This window comes from Mobula hypostoma, chromosome 5 (genome assembly GCF_963921235.1).
Source record: "Mobula hypostoma chromosome 5, sMobHyp1.1, whole genome shotgun sequence".
In the NCBI taxonomy this organism is placed as follows: domain Eukaryota; kingdom Metazoa; phylum Chordata; class Chondrichthyes; order Myliobatiformes; family Myliobatidae; genus Mobula; species Mobula hypostoma.
The window spans coordinates 130,468,768-130,484,539 of record NC_086101.1 but is presented as its reverse complement, the minus strand read 5'-3'; the positions used below and the strand labels follow the sequence as shown (position 1 = coordinate 130,484,539).

General features: G+C 42.4%; 1 protein-coding gene across 2 annotated transcripts in view; it reads right to left on the bottom strand.

Moving 5' to 3' along the window:
* LOC134346993 (phospholipid-transporting ATPase ABCA1-like) overlaps window positions 1–15,772 on the bottom strand; it is a 170,398-nt gene that overhangs the window by 91,458 nt on the left and 63,168 nt on the right. For both annotated transcript variants that reach the window (XM_063048934.1, XM_063048935.1), the window contains exons 6-7: window positions 9,800–9,921; window positions 7,116–7,307 (exon numbers count right to left, since the gene is read on the bottom strand). In XM_063048934.1, the coding sequence (XP_062905004.1) occupies window positions 7,116–7,307; window positions 9,800–9,921 (314 nt within the window). The remainder of the gene's footprint in view (window positions 1–7,115; window positions 7,308–9,799; window positions 9,922–15,772) is intronic.

Genomic DNA, 15,772 nt, shown 5'->3' with positions numbered 1-15,772 from the left:
CCGCCATGGCAATGATTACTGCGAACTGAACTACTAACTGGACTGAACTTTGAGTAATTTTGAAATTGGTCATTTACCCCTAGACAACGATAGAGCTTGATTGATGCTGTTATCTTACTTCTGTGCACATGTGTGGTTATCATCACTGAATTGTTGCATTTATTATCCTTTCGATTACTGTGTTGCTTGTTTCTTTAATAAAACTTTCTTAGTTCTAGTACTCCAGACTCCAACTGAGTGATCCATTTCTGCTGGTTTGGCAACCCAGTTACGGGGTACGTAACATAAGTGGGGTTCTCGTCCGCGATTTTTAACGCTAAATTTGGGACGGAGTAAATTGATTGGGTTAAAATTCCCGAAAGAAAGAAAAGACAAACAGCAGAAATGGAGGTTGAGGAATTTATAAAGGCGCCGACCTTGGAGGCATTAGAGGATGCCAGGAAATCGGAATTGATAGCTGTGGCCAAACGGGTGAATCTTGCTAAGGTGAAGTCGACAATGAGGAGAGAGGAGATACACAGAGCTATTGTAGAGCACTATGTATCTAAAGGTGTGTTTCCCCAAGGTGAGCTGGGGGAGGTGTCTGTTGAAAAACCTGCTGGAGACGCAGTACAGGTACAGCTTGAAAAACTGAGACTCGAGCACGAGTTCCGGGTACGGCAGTTAGAACACGAAGAGAGAGAGAGGGACAGACAGTTGGAGAGAGAGGAGAAACAGAGGGAAAGGGAATTTGAGCTGGAGAAGTTAAAGATAAGGGCCGAGCAGGGGCTCGTGCCGAACCAAGGTGGAGGGTTCCGGGCGACCCAGGAGATTAGGCTGGTTCCCCCATTTGACGATACCGATGTGGATCGGTACTTTCTCCACTTCGAAAAAGTAGCTATAAGTCAGGACTGGCCGAGGGATAAGTGGGTTGTTTTACTTCAGAGTGTACTGAAAGGGAAAGCCCAACAAGCTTACTCAGCTTTATCCGCGGAAGATGCCCAGAAGTATGAGGTGGTGAAGGAGGCCATCCTCAGGATTTATGAGTTGGTCCCGGAGGCATACCGGCAGAGGTTCCGGAATGCGAGGAAGCGGTGGGACCGCACGTATTTGGAGTTTGCTCGCGAGATGCAAACATATTGTGAGCGTTGGTGCGCCTCGAAAGGGGTAGAGGGGGATTATGACAGACTGCTGCAGCTGATTCTGATTGAGCAGTTTAAAGGTTGTGTCCCTGAGGGTATGAGACCCTACCTCGATGAGAAAGAGGCAGCCACGTTAGCCGCAACTGCTAAGTTAGCGGATGAGTATGCGTTGACGCATAAAATGAAGGTTGCCCCGAGTAAAGGCTACCAGAAGGGTAGTCAGGACGGCGGGGAGAGTCCACCGGAAAAGTCAGAAAGTAAGCCGGGGACTAGTGAAAAGGATAAGGTAGACCGGGAGCAGCCTGGTAGGAAGTCTCCTGGGGTCGTCTGTTATAATTGTGGGAAAGTCGGACACTTTGCGTCCAGGTGCTTTGCCCCAAGGAAGGAGACGGGGAAAGGAAAAGCGGAAATTTTGAATGGCTGTATTGAGCTGTTAAGCGAACCGCTAGGGAAGGACAGGTCTGAAAAAGTCCAGGAAGGGCGCGAGAGGTTTATCTCGGCCGGACTGGTGTCAGTGAAAAAGAGGTTAAAACCAGTTCCAGTGCGGATCTGGAGAGACACGGGAGCGTGTCAGTCACTAATACTGAAGAGTGTATTAGAGTTTAGCTCAGAGACCCAGACTGGGGAGGTAGAGGTCAAAGGTGTTGGGGAAGGGACAGAGTCAGTCCCTTTGCACCAGATACATTTACAGAGCAACCTGGTCTCTGGACTAGTCACGATCGGGGTGAGGTCCGAATTACCGATGAAAGACGTGGAAGTCTTGCTCGGTAATGACATCGCCGGAGGAATCGTGTTCCCAGTCGTGAGATTGACGGGTCAGCCTGCCAGCATGGAGGCCCCGCCCGCGATGGTGAATTTGGCTGAAACATTTCTGCCAACCTTGTATGAGACAGGGTGTAGTGAGATAAGAGGTAGTGAGGGAGCTGGGACGGACGTAGCAGTAGCCAGGAAAGAATTTGTGCAGACGCAGGAGCGAGGCGAGGGGCTGATGGGTTTTGCAGAGACAGCTCTCTCTGACACAGCCTTGACAAGGGAACTAGTAGGCTATTGTGCGGATGAGGAAGTGCTAAGGAAGAAAGGGAAATCAAGGACAGTATCCGCAGATGAGGAGTGGGGGGTGGTGCAAAAGAGTTATGGGGATGAGGTTTTTAACATGGCCCACGAGGTACCCCCCGGTGGACATTTTGCGGTGCTGGAGGAAACAGTTGGTGGAATCATGAAAGAGATTTACCGGCTGCCCAGGGGGAAAAATGTTATTGATCATGACCGACGCGAACTGAGACGGTCACCGGTTTTTGATATGCTAACAAACCTGGTCGGTGTTAGCGTGGAAATCAATGAAGCTAGGGGCCCCCTGCTAAGAGGAAAAAACCATTTTGAAAAGATTAGGATGGGATCGGTCAGATGGGAGAAGGCTATTGTTTTGGCCAGGTCTACTGATAAGGTCTCTCCCTTAATCCCCGAAGGAGTAATTAAACGACTCGCACCCATGTGTTTGATTGTCCCGAGGAAATGCAAAGAACTGGGACGTTGGGTGATTGTGGTTACAATAGGGCGGCCAAGTAAACAACACCCATATTTTTCGAGTAATTCAGTGACTAAAGGGCTGATGAACACAGAGGTGTGTATTGGCAATTTAACACGGCTGTCTGAAGCCAGCTTGATAGTGAACCTTGAAAAAAATGAATTCGGCCACACGAAGGTCACTTACCTGGGAATTGTGGTGACACAGGGGCAGCTGGCAGTGATGCAAGCTACAGTGCAGGCTATCGCTGACCTCCCAACCCCGACAGACAAGAGGGCCCTCAGAAGGCTCTTGGAGATGGTGGGGTACTGCAGGAAGTTTTGCAATAACTCTGCGGTCAATACCCGTCCCCCTCCTACTAAGCCCTTGCGAGAGAAAATTGAGTCGGAATGGGACGACCCTTGTTGTTGTGGTCCGGGACAAAACCAAATGAGAGGTTACATTGGTCGCAATTCATCAGTGTTTTTGGCCACTATGAAGTTTGCTGAGTTGGAGCCTGGTCTAAGGGATTATTAATAACACGTGTAAAAGGAACAGAAAATGTGATGACTGTCTGTCAAGGTGTTGACAGCTTCAAATTCTCTGTATTAGCTAAATAACTGTTAAAGATGTATATTGTGTATGTATCAGATAATGTAGTCATGTTTGTAATTTTTACCTCCCGGTAAAAATCCTTAAAGGGGGGAAGTGTTACGAGAATACACATAAAATTAAGATGTTTGCTGGCCTGGGCTAGCATCAGTGGCATCAGCAGTTGGTCTGCCACCTGCCCTCAGGGGAAGGAGAGATAAGGAACAATGGAGCAGCGTCTGGAGATGTGTAATGAAGGGATGTGGGAGGAAGAGCTGTCTGGAGCGGCTCCCCCCTTTGAACCCTGAACTGTTTGAAGTGATGGACAGGTGATACCCCAGCAGGGGGATAAAAAGGGACAGGTTCGCTAAGACAGACACACACACCACCCGAGGTAACGAGACCCTGGAAGCGGTGCGCCTCTCACGAGTGGGTGAGAAGTGCCAGACAACGACAAGGGTGGAAAGGTACGATCAGCGGGAACCCGGTGTGTGTCCGCCCTTGCCTGGGTGCCGGGTTCACTGCAGAGGATCGACCGCATCTGGAGGAGGGGTCACAGTCGGTGACCTCAGGTGACATCACCAAGGACCCGCCCAAATGCTGTTTGTGAGCCATCCCGCTGGTCTGTGAGTGAAGCCGTTCTGAATGATCAGTTGTTCCTATTCTATGTCTCTCTTCCCCCACGTTGTCCACCGCCATGGCAATGATTACTGCGAACTGAACTACTAACTGGACTGAACTTTGAGTAATTTTGAAATTGGTCATTTACCCCTAGACAACGATAGAGCTTGATTGATGCTGTTATCTTACTTCTGTGCACATGTGTGGTTATCATCACTGAATTGTTGCATTTATTATCCTTTCGATTACTGTGTTGCTTGTTTCTTTAATAAAACTTTCTTAGTTCTAGTACTCCAGACTCCAACTGAGTGATCCATTTCTGCTGGTTTGGCAACCCAGTTACAGGGTACGTAACACTTATCAAAATCAGAATCAGATTTAGTATCACCGGCATATGTGAAACTTATCGTTATGCGGCAGCAGTACATTGAAATACTTAATAATAAAAACAGTAAATTTCAGAAAGAAGTGTTGATATATATAGCCACAATAGGTCTACGTCAGAAGCAGTCTCACTGGCTCTCCGCTCAGTCTTGGACACCTGGACAATAGCAATAGCTACATCAGGCTGATGTTTGTTGATTGCAGCTCAGGGTTCATACCCTCGGAACTAATCAACAAGGCCCAAAACTCGGGCCTGTGTATGGCCTTTTGCAACTGGATCCTTGACTTACTCATCGGGAGACCACAGTCAGTGCAAACCGGAAACAACATCTCCTCCTCACTGACAATCAAAACCGGTGCACTTTAAGGATACATGCTTAACCCACTGCTCTACTCTCTCTACACCCATGACTGTGTGGCTGGACACGGCTCAAACACCATCTATAAATTTGCAGATAACACAACAAATGTTGGCAGAATTTCAGATGGTGACGAGGAGATATAAGGGAGTGAGATAGATCAGCTCGTTGAGAGGTGGTGTAGTAACAACCTTTCACTCAACACCAGTAAGAAATCGGTGAGACCAAGGAATTGAGTGTGGACTTTAGGAAGGGAAAGGCAAGAGAACACACACCAGTCTTCACCCAGAGATCAGCAGTCGAAAGAGTGGGCAGCTTCAAGTTCCAGAGAGTCAACATTTCTGAAGATCCATCTTGGGCCCAACATATTGATGCAATTACAAAGAAGGCATGACATGGCTATATCTCATTAGGAGTTTGAGGAGATTTGGTATGTGAGCAAAGATTCTTGCAAATTTCTACAGATATACCCTGGAGAACGTTCTAATTGGTTGCATCACAGTCTGGTATGGAGGTGCCCCTGCATAGTATTGGAAAAAGGTACAGGAAATTGCAAACTCAGTAAGCTCTATCATGAGTACTAGCCTCTCCAGCATAGAGGACATGTGCAGAAGACGATGCCTCAGAAATGTGGCATCTATTGTTAAAGAACCAATCTCCGAGGACATGCCTTCTTCTCATTGCTATCATCAAGGAGGCGGTAAAGGAGCCTGAAGACACACACTCAACATTTTCAGATCAGCTTCATCCCCTCCACCATCAGATTTCTGAACGGACAACAAACCATGTACACCAGAACACAGAACCGTACAGCACGGGAAGAGGTCCTTTGGGCCACCATGTTGTGCTGAACCACTTAAACTGGTAATCAAATAGCTGAGGAACTAATTTTTCACCACAATCCTTGGAAAAAGGTAGTCTGTCTATTCTATCTATGCCTCTCATAATCTTACAAACCTCCATCAGTACTCCACTCAACCTCTGCCACTCGAGAGAAAACAAACCCAAGATTGTCCAACTTCTCTTCAGAGCACATAGCCTCTAATCCAGGCAACAACCTTGTAAACATCTTCTGCACCCTCTCCAACACCTTGGCATTCTTCCTGTAATGGGGTGATCAGAACTATATGCAATACTCCAGATATGGCCTAAGTAAGAGTTTTATAAAGCTGCAACAACTTCCTGACTTTTGAACTCAACGTTCAGATAATAAAGGCAAGTATGCCATATGCCTTCTTAACCATCCTATATACACGTGCAGCCACTTTCAGGGAGCTATGAACTTGGATCCCAAGATCCCTCTGCTCATCAACACTGTTAAGAGACTTGCCCTTAACAGTGTAATCTTTAGATTTGACCTACAAAGATGCAACACTTCACATTTGGTCGGGTTATACTCCACCTACCATTTCTCCACCCATATCTGCAACTGATCGATATTCTGCTGTACTCTTTGCCAGTCACCTATGCTAGCCACAACAACAGCAAACATCTTATAACCTGCAAACTAACCCACCCATCAACATTTTCATCCAGGTCATTTATTTACATCACAAACAGCAGAAGTCCCAGTACCAATCCCTGTGTAATACCACTAGTCATAGACCTCCAGCTCGAATAAGTCTATTTGATCACTACACTCTGTCTTCCATGGGAAAGCCAGTTCTCAATCCAAATGGCCATTTACCATGGATCCCATGCATCTTAGTCTTCTAAATGAGCCTCCTATGGGGCACCTTGTGAAATCCATGTCGATAACAACCATAGTCTACCTTCATCAATCACTCTCGTCACCTCATCAAAAAACTCAATCAAGTCTGTAAGACTCGACTTGTCCTGCACAAAGCCATGCTGGCTCTCCCTAATTAGGCCATATTTTTCCAAATACACAAAAATCTTATCTCTAAGAATTCCCTCCAGTACCGTCCCTACCACTGACTTGAGACTCATAGGTCTAAAGTTCCCAGGATTACATCACTGCTACATAGCTTCTAGGAATACGACCATGTTTTTTTGTATTCTCCTTACATTACTCATTTAATTTAATATTTTGTTTTTATTTGGAGATACAGTGCAGTACAGGCCCTTCAATCTGCACCACCCAGCAACTCATCGATTCAGACCTAGGACAATTTACAATGACCCGTCAACTTGCTAGCTGGTAGGACTTTGGACTGTGGGAGGAAACCCAAGCACCAATTACAATATTTCTTATTGTTATTTATAGACTTTTTAAGTTTTGTATTGCATAATAACAACAAATTTCACAACATACAGTATTCTAGTGATATTAACCCTTGATTTTGATTCTGAGAGTTCCATTTCTGCAAAATTCTTTATCTCTCCTTCTCTCATGGAAAATATTGGCAGGGGTGAATAAGCCCAAGGTATGAAGATTAGGAGAATTCCAATCCCAAACATTTTTCTCAGAAAAAGTCAAGTTATGTTTGGTGTATTGTCTGAGCAATACACTACTACTACTACGTCGACTCAGGCCTAGGGGGCCGGCGTCGGGCTATACACTCAGTCACTTACTTTGGTTAACTTTAGGATATCCAGGTTAGAGAAGAATGTTCTTTCAACCTTTCTTAGCTCTTCCTCAGACAGTGTGCAAATAAGAGTCTGAGTGTCCCTGGCTGTAGCGGGATCTCCAATGATAACAAAGTCATCCAGTTTTGTGCCATTGCAAAGGTCTTTCAGCTGTAACCCTTGCCCAACTGTAATGACCTGGAACAAATGACACAATAGTTAAAGATCTCTATGTCAAGAGTGCACAGAAAGCTTGTGCTTTTGCAGTGGCATCATTATCACTGTGCTAAGTGCTCCATGCAGTAAAGTTAGTTATGCCAAAGTGTATATTTAGGAACATAAGATTAGCATAGATTTCCGAGCTTGATCCATGCTTCAAATTGTGTCATGACTGATGGGCCGTCCTACCCAACTTGCCTTAATTACTATATTCCATAACATCCTTGTCCAACAAAAAAGGATTAGTTTTCTGTCGCTGTGAAATTAATAATGTAAAGTAATATTTCCAAATCAAAACTGATTGCTTCATAAACATTATTATCCATAATGTACATGATCTTGCACAAGCCACCAAGCCCAGCTCATACAAATCTTGTCTGAGTTAAAATTTAAAACATAATGATTATATATATTACGTAGTACAATTTGTTAGTTAGCGGGTTAACATGACCTCAAGAGGCCACACTTGATACTATAATGTCACAGCAGAGTGTAACTGCTACCTTAGACTTGAAATTAGATTACAGCCTTAAAGTTATTTAAATAAGATGTCTAAATGACTTGAAGTACAGTAAACCTGCAAATAGGCTAACCAAGTAATCATTCCTCATTCATTTCATGAACAGTAATTTATGTTAATTTATGTTTGTCATTTTTTGTAATCTACAGTACTGCTGCTTCTGCAAAAAAAGGCTAATTTTAATGGCATTTACACCCTGGGTATGTATGTCCAGGGCAATAAATGTGAATATGACACTTTTTACAAAGTCATGCAAGTACTAAGTTGATTGAATTTAACTCCAATTTTCACAATTTTTCTGAAATTTAACCAGGATGTTTGCTATTTGTTTCTTCCCAGTACTTTCTTCCACGGGTCTCATATAAAATGCACAGTGAATGACAGAATTAGCATCTAAGTGATCATTTGTAAAATGGCTCGCTTTATTGGTTCTGACCAACATTTGTAAAGTGTCTGATCCAAGTAGAATTTCTTATTTATCACTGGACTGTATGTTTGGCTCAGCAGCATAACTGAAGAGAAAATATTATAGAATCAAGTCCCACTCCAGAGGTTTTGAGAATTTCACCTCAAATGATGGGATGAGACTATCCTCTCTCTCTCTTTGGACTGTATGTTTATCAAGAACTTCAAAGGGATGTAGTGTGTTTTTTCTCTAAAGTTCATCACAATTAGCGCATTACACAGTTCTAAATCTATTCTACAAGGTTATACCCAGGGATTCATCCCGAGGCACATATCAACTGCTACCGTTCGACCATCAGCTCAGAGATAGACAAACTTTGGTCTGCCTTAAACTCACCTATCTTACAATGTAACTGAACACTGCTGAGTGGCACACTCTGAGGTGCAAGATTTCATGTCGCTAGATATACTGAAGTGGGAGTAGCCAGTGTAAGTGATCTACACCAAAAGACCACTAAATTGGTGTTTTTTTTTCATCTCTCACGTGTCTCAAAGTATTCAACACTTTCCAATTGCTACCCATTCCCATGCTTCTAGGATAGATTCCTTTAACTGAATTTGTGTAGGAAGTTATCAATGTAACATGTAGTGCACATCCAATGTAGAACTTCAACTTGCAAAGAGGCAATTATTGTATGATAAATGTTCAGAAGGCACACTGAAATTACGCAAAATTAACTATTCCAAACTGCCCAGGAGTAGGGGATGGTGATGGCCATGCAAAAGGGCTTGCTGGATCTGAGCAATGAGGAGCTATGAATGGAATTGAACATTCTGTAGCTATCAGCAAAAATCTCACTTTTGATCTTATGAAGAAGGAGTATGGTGCAACCAAAGACAATTTGAACTAGAACAATATGATTGCCCTTTCAGTTTTCTTTCCATTACATGCACTTCTTTTCTCTTGATGCCCCTGTTGACTGTTTTTTTCCTCAGGGCTCCTTGATATCCTACTCAGTCAAGAGATGCCTTAGTATCAAGTAAAGTCACTTACACCTCATGTTTGGGATTACACTCTTTGGAACATAGTTGGAACAAGGTTGTAATGAGCTCTGGAACCAAGACGTGTTGGCAAAAGCCAAAGTGGGCATTACTAAGGCGGTATTGATAAGTAAATCGCACTTAATTTCAGTGTAGATGCCATGTTCATTCACTTTGTTGATGATTGACAATGGAACTCATTGGATGATTTACTGGACTGTGCTTTCATATACTAGATTTATCTGGACAATCTTTCATATTGTTGGATAGACACATAATATTAACTACTGCATTGGAATTTACATCGACAGTTTCATATAAATTTCCAGAAAACCAGATTCGCTACAAGGCAACAAGATGATATTGATAGTATAAATCTTAGCACAGGAATATATAGCAAGAAAAGTTGGCACAACGTGGAACCAGACACAAAGTCTGGATTATGGACTAAGATGGGATGTTGTTGTTGAGACTATTACTCGACACTACTGTCATTTTTTTTTACCTTTTCAAAATTTACATCAGCATCCAAAATTTTATCCACTGTCGGACGATCAAACGACATGTTTTGGTACAGAAATTCTGACAGTGTCTCATTTTCAATCAAGAAATCCTGGAGCCTGAGATCTGCACACAAAAATAAGATGCAGTCAGTAAGCAAAGAGTTTGAGCAGGTTTGATATTGCAATCAAGCGTACTCTGTCAATCAATAAAAATATGGCTGTTCTACACCATCCTCAGCTCTTCTTCCGTGTCAGTTCCCCATTAGCCTCTCCTCTTTATACAACTATCACCCTTCTCTATCCTTAGTCCTGATTCAGAATTTTCACCTAAAATGTCAACAATTCCTTCATTCCACAGATGTTGCTTGACCTGCTGAGTTCCTCCAGCATATTGTTTGTTCCTTCATGAGCCTCATTACCTTTATCTTCTTGAGTATTTCTATCTCCATCTTAAATATATCTAATGATCTGTACTTCACCAGCTGCACGGGCAGAGAATTCCAGAAAGGAGACATTTCTGTGTACCTCAATTTTAAATATGACCCCTTACTTTGTATCCTTGTTTGTGACTCTCCCACAAGAGAAACTATCTCAGCATCTATCCTGTTAGGATCTTGTATGTTTGAATAAGGTTACCCATTATTAGGCTTATACTGTTGTTTATTGGTTCTCTCCTTCACTGCTCCTCAACAAGTAACCTTAATCTTGATTTATTGTTACCATCTGATGATATCAAGCATTAGCTTTTGGTTCAGGATATTTTCAGAATAAATACTTATATTAATAAACTTACTTAATCCTTTGCATTTCAGGACACCTAATGTAACATTAATTAAGTATTTTTATAAGTGTATCACTGTCCTGCTGCAGCTGACTTGAAAACAGCAAACTCCTCCTAACAATAATGTAATTGGTGGCAGATATTCCTTTCAGTGATATTTTGTCAGCAGTCAATACTGGCTAAGGCATTCACAATTCTCTTACCACATTTCAAAATAGTGTCATGGGATCTTTTACAACCCCTTGAGATAACAGATGGAATCTTGGTTTAAAACAAAAAATTGGCACATTCTGCAAAAAAAGCATTCCTAACTTTTCTCCAAAGTATCTGAATTACTGGCAAGTAAAAACAAAGAAGCAATAAAATTTTGAGAGAATGCCAACTTAAAAGGAAAGTATATATTCACTGAATACTTCTGTGGGGTTACTTTAGTTCACAGCGCCTGTGTTCAACACTTGGACTCAAACAGAATCTCATTAATATTCGTAGTCACAGATGAACCATGTGCACGAGGGATGCCAAAGACTTGTACAGGCATGTGAACTGACCGATAATAACCTCTCAGCTTGTGTGTGCTTCAAAAGCTTTTGCACGTTTTAACAGGAAATGCACCAACTGTGATGCATCAAACATGTTAAACTTTTGAAACAGGTTTTAACAATAGAGATAGAGGTAGAAAATCAGCCTGAAAAAATTACATAACCCCACTATCATCAAACCAGGGTTAACTTTTAATTAAATTGATATTGAGAAGAAAGGAATGTCACCAAAATCAGCTCTATCCAACATACTGGGTTAATAAAGAACAGAATCTGGTTGGCTGCATTCCAGCTGTATACGTTTTCCATGTGCGTTCATCTTCATTCTCTGATTACCTCATCAGAAAATGACCACACCAAGCATTTGGCAAAGTTTTGCATGTCAGTAATGGGGTTGTGACAGTGTTTGAGGAAGGGAGGAGGTGGGTTGGGACCTCATGGGGTGCGAGGAGAGTGGGACACCAAGCACAAAATGAAAACATCTTCATGTTGTCAACTGACATTGATAACCTCCAAACAGGAGTATGTACATAGTTACTTACTTCTGGTAGTGTGGAAGAGCTTCTTCTCAGTCTTTAAGGACCAGTTATTTTCATTTATACAAATTCTAACTCTCCAGTCTATAATGGTTGCAGTCAGGCAAGTCTATGTTGTTGCCTTGACTCATCCCTCATGTTTAGTTTAACAACTTACTTCCATTAAGCTTCCAATTGGAGTGAAGCTAATTTATGAGAAATTGTTCAATCTACAGTAACTCCACTCCAAAACAAAGGTCATTTCAACTTCAGTCATTGAGCTGCAGAGTACAAGTGAAGTCTGACAGTGTTTGCACATTTGGAGGTTAAGATCCATCGACCCATTCACTGAAGCATCTAAGTTGAAGGGTCCTACACATCACTTGCCCACAAGACAATAGTTCTTTAACAAAATGGCCCCAATGTACAACACCAGTGTCCAACAAGAAAGTCCACTTTGAAACCTGGAATACTGGAACATGAAAAGGGACATCAAATGATGAAATTCACCATTGCCCACAGGAGGCCAGCTTTGTCTAACTGATGAAAAGAGCACTTGAAGATCAAGACCTACAAACTGACACCTAACTCATAGCAAGCAGCAGTGATCCTTGCCCTCCTGTTCCAAGGCACAGATTACTTAACTACAATACCTTAAAGTGCAGAAGAAAAACCACCAACATTGTCTCAGCAAAATCCACCACATCTACAAGCAGGAGAAGTGAATGAATGCCAGCATTCTCTGTCAGAGCAGAAATCCAGTGCTCGGCATGTGGCACCCAAAACAAGCACTCAGTTCTGAGCTCCTCTACCAGGAGGAAACTCCAAGGATGTTCTCAAAGCCTCTTTGACAAAGTGTAAATCCACATGCTCCTGACCCTGACTGCTCAAAACAGAGGAGTCTTCAGGATGGCATTGACATCCTGACGTTCCCCTGCTTGCAGCACAAGGAATCTAGCAGAACACTGGAAGGAACACATCATCTCAGCATCTACCCAGCCAAGAGCTTCCTGTCTCAATTGCAGCACAATGTTTATGTCACACAATAGCCTCATAACTCACAGAAAACAGAACATAACAAAATGACCCTCAAACCTGACAGACATTTTTGTAAGAAGGAGAAGGCAACGCCTTTAATACCAAGGCATGTGGAAAGAACAAGAGCAGAGGAATTTTGACAATGAGAAAAAATACTCTTAAGTGTTGGGTTTATTGGAACATCTAAAAGGCAAAATGAAAGACAGCAAGGCAGCATACTTAGGAGGATTTCCTCAGAATAAACATCTGTGAGTGATAGAGTGAGGGAAAAGATTAAGAAGGTTTGCATTCAAGTTTAAACTGGGTTGTGGCATTTCTGATCTAAAGAGTCCGGGTGGGAGGAAAGAGCAAGTTGCTCCAACACAATTGCTTCAACCAGTCAGCACTTCCTTTGTGCTGTGTCCGAAGCAGCTTTTGGCAGCGGTTTCAGTCTAGCAGTTCAGCTGACTGAAGAAGCAATACCACAGAGCTGAGCTGCATGAAACAGGGAGGAGGTTACTCTCGGTCATTGCTCTCCAACCTACATTTAGCACTATCGGATTACATGCAAGCTTTGTTCTCTGCCTGAGCGATGAGCTTGATAGCCAAATCGTTTTAATTTGAAGCCAGACAACCTTTGATGGAAAAACTTACTTTAGCGAAGTAAACTGCAGCAGCCCTACAAGACACTAAAAGTTTCCCCTCACTTTTTGCAATCAAAGTGCGTTACTGGTCACAAGAAAACCCCTTAAAGATCGCTTAAGTGTCATTTATTTACACTCACAGCTTGCATGTTGTACCTTTAACACAGTGAAAAGTCCCATTCTGCTTCTTAGTAAGAATACTTGTTCGCCACTCCTGTTCTTGCCGACCTCCATTTTATCCGGACAGGGGATTCACTCAGGGTTGTGATAGAACCCTCTCCTTCTAACTTTCTAGCCCTTTTTCTACTGTATGATAACACTTCTTCTTACTATTAGGTAGGTAGGTGGGTAGTTTTGAAAGTAGTACACTCCTTCTGCTAGACTTCTGTAATACCCTGCACACAGAAGTCTAGATTCACACTGTCAACTTGAAAGTTTCTTCTCCATTTTGAGGAGACATGAGTCAAGAATTTCCACACAAATTGGTGGGGGCACTGCACTTTCTCAAGGAAGTCTTCAGTTGTCTCCTCTGTCTTCCTGATAATCCTCTACCATGCCATGGAAGACTTTGGAACTGAGTGTCTGTTTCGCAAATTTGGTGCTACATGCAAACAACATGACCTGTTCAAAGAGCTGATTGTGTGTACACAGCAATTCGATGCTGGAGGCATTGGTCTATGAAAGGACATTGAGATTGATTTGCTAATCCTTCCAGTGGATTTGAAGGATTGTGTCAGGGCAGCCTTGTGTTACCTGTCCAGGGCTTTTAGATGACTGCGGTAGGTAGTACATGCCATGAAAACATAGGTGGAGCAGGAATCACTACTGTCTGTTAAATCATCAGCTCATCCTTGGGTATACATTGGAATACAAGAGTTATGAACAGCAGCTCTGCTCACTGTGCCACAGTGTCACTCCAAAACAGACAAATAATCTCCTGAGCCATAGTACACTGCCTAAGAATGTCAATATCCTGCATACATATTGTTTACACAGATAAATATGTATATAAGCAACATACACAAAATGCTGGAGGAACTCTGCAGATTAGGCAGCATCCATGGAAATGAATAAACAGTCGACGTTTCAAGCTAAGGCCCTTTATCAGTCCTAAGGAAGGGTCCCGACCCGAAACACTGACTGTTTATTCATTTCCATAGATGCTATCTGACCTGCCAAGTTCCTCCAGCATCTTGTGTGTGTTGCTTCAGATTTCTGGCATCTGCAGAGTTTGTTGTGCTTGTTTATGTTATGTATTCTTTAGGGTAAAGAGAGACTTGCTTCTTTTGTAGCTCTCTGGATTCGGAGGTGGAAGATGAGGCAAATGTGTGATGTAAATAGGGTGGTTAAGGAGCATACAGCATTCCTGTCCTTATTAGTCAAGGCATTGAGTTCAAAAGTCAGCAAGGTATGTGGCGGCTTTATAAAACACCAGTTAGACCACATCTGGAGTATTACATACAGTTCTGGTATTCACATTACAGGAAGGACATTGAGATTTTGGAGAAGGTGCAGAAAAGGTTTCCCAGGATGTTGCCGGGATTAGAGGGCATGTACTCTAAGGAGAAGTTGGATGAACTTGGGTTGTTTTCTCTGGAGCAGTGGAGGCCGAGGGGAGATCAGATAGAGGTTTATAAGATTTTGAGAGGCAGAGATAAAGTAGACAGACCGGATCTTTTTCCCAGCAATGAAAATGTGTAATAGCAAAAGGCATATATTTAAGGTGAGAGGGGTAAGTTCAAAGGAGATGTGAGGGGATATATACGGAGAGCGGTGCGTGCCTGGAATGCACTGCTTACGGTGGTGGTAGAGGCAGAAACAACAAAGACGTTTAAGAAATGTTTAGATAGGCATATGAATGTAAAAAAAATTGAAAGATCTGGACATTGTGTAGGCAGAAACCATTAGATTAGTTACCTATTTGATTACTAGTTTAAGCAGTTTAGCGCAATATTGTTTCAGTGCTATACTGTTCTATGCTCCATATTCTATGTTAAAGGTAAACATTATGCATATGTGCAGATGCTTTAGAATGCAATTGTAACTGTTGCTCTATAAGTAATTTTCCATCAATTATCAGCTGAACAAGCAGCTAAGTTAGATGTAATTTGAAGCTTGAAGTAACAAGGTATTATGAAATATGTTGCCTTCACAGAAATTGAAGCGGTCACCCACTCCATGAGTAGTTTTTCACCCACCTAATAGAAAACTCATTTCGCCCTGCCTTTCAGGGTCATTTCACGCTGCCTTTAACACATCTTAATCCACAAGTCTTACTATCCAGTGCTGCAAGATTCTACATTTGATGTTAAAGAGAAGTTGGAAAAATATTTGGAAAGGAACAACTAACAAGGACACGGAGAAAATAAAACCTGGAACACCTCTGTTGTTTGAAAGGTCTGGCATCTCATGCAATGGGCTGAGTGGCCTCCTATTTTTGTTTGTCCAGAAACACATTAATCAACTGTTCAAACTGTCT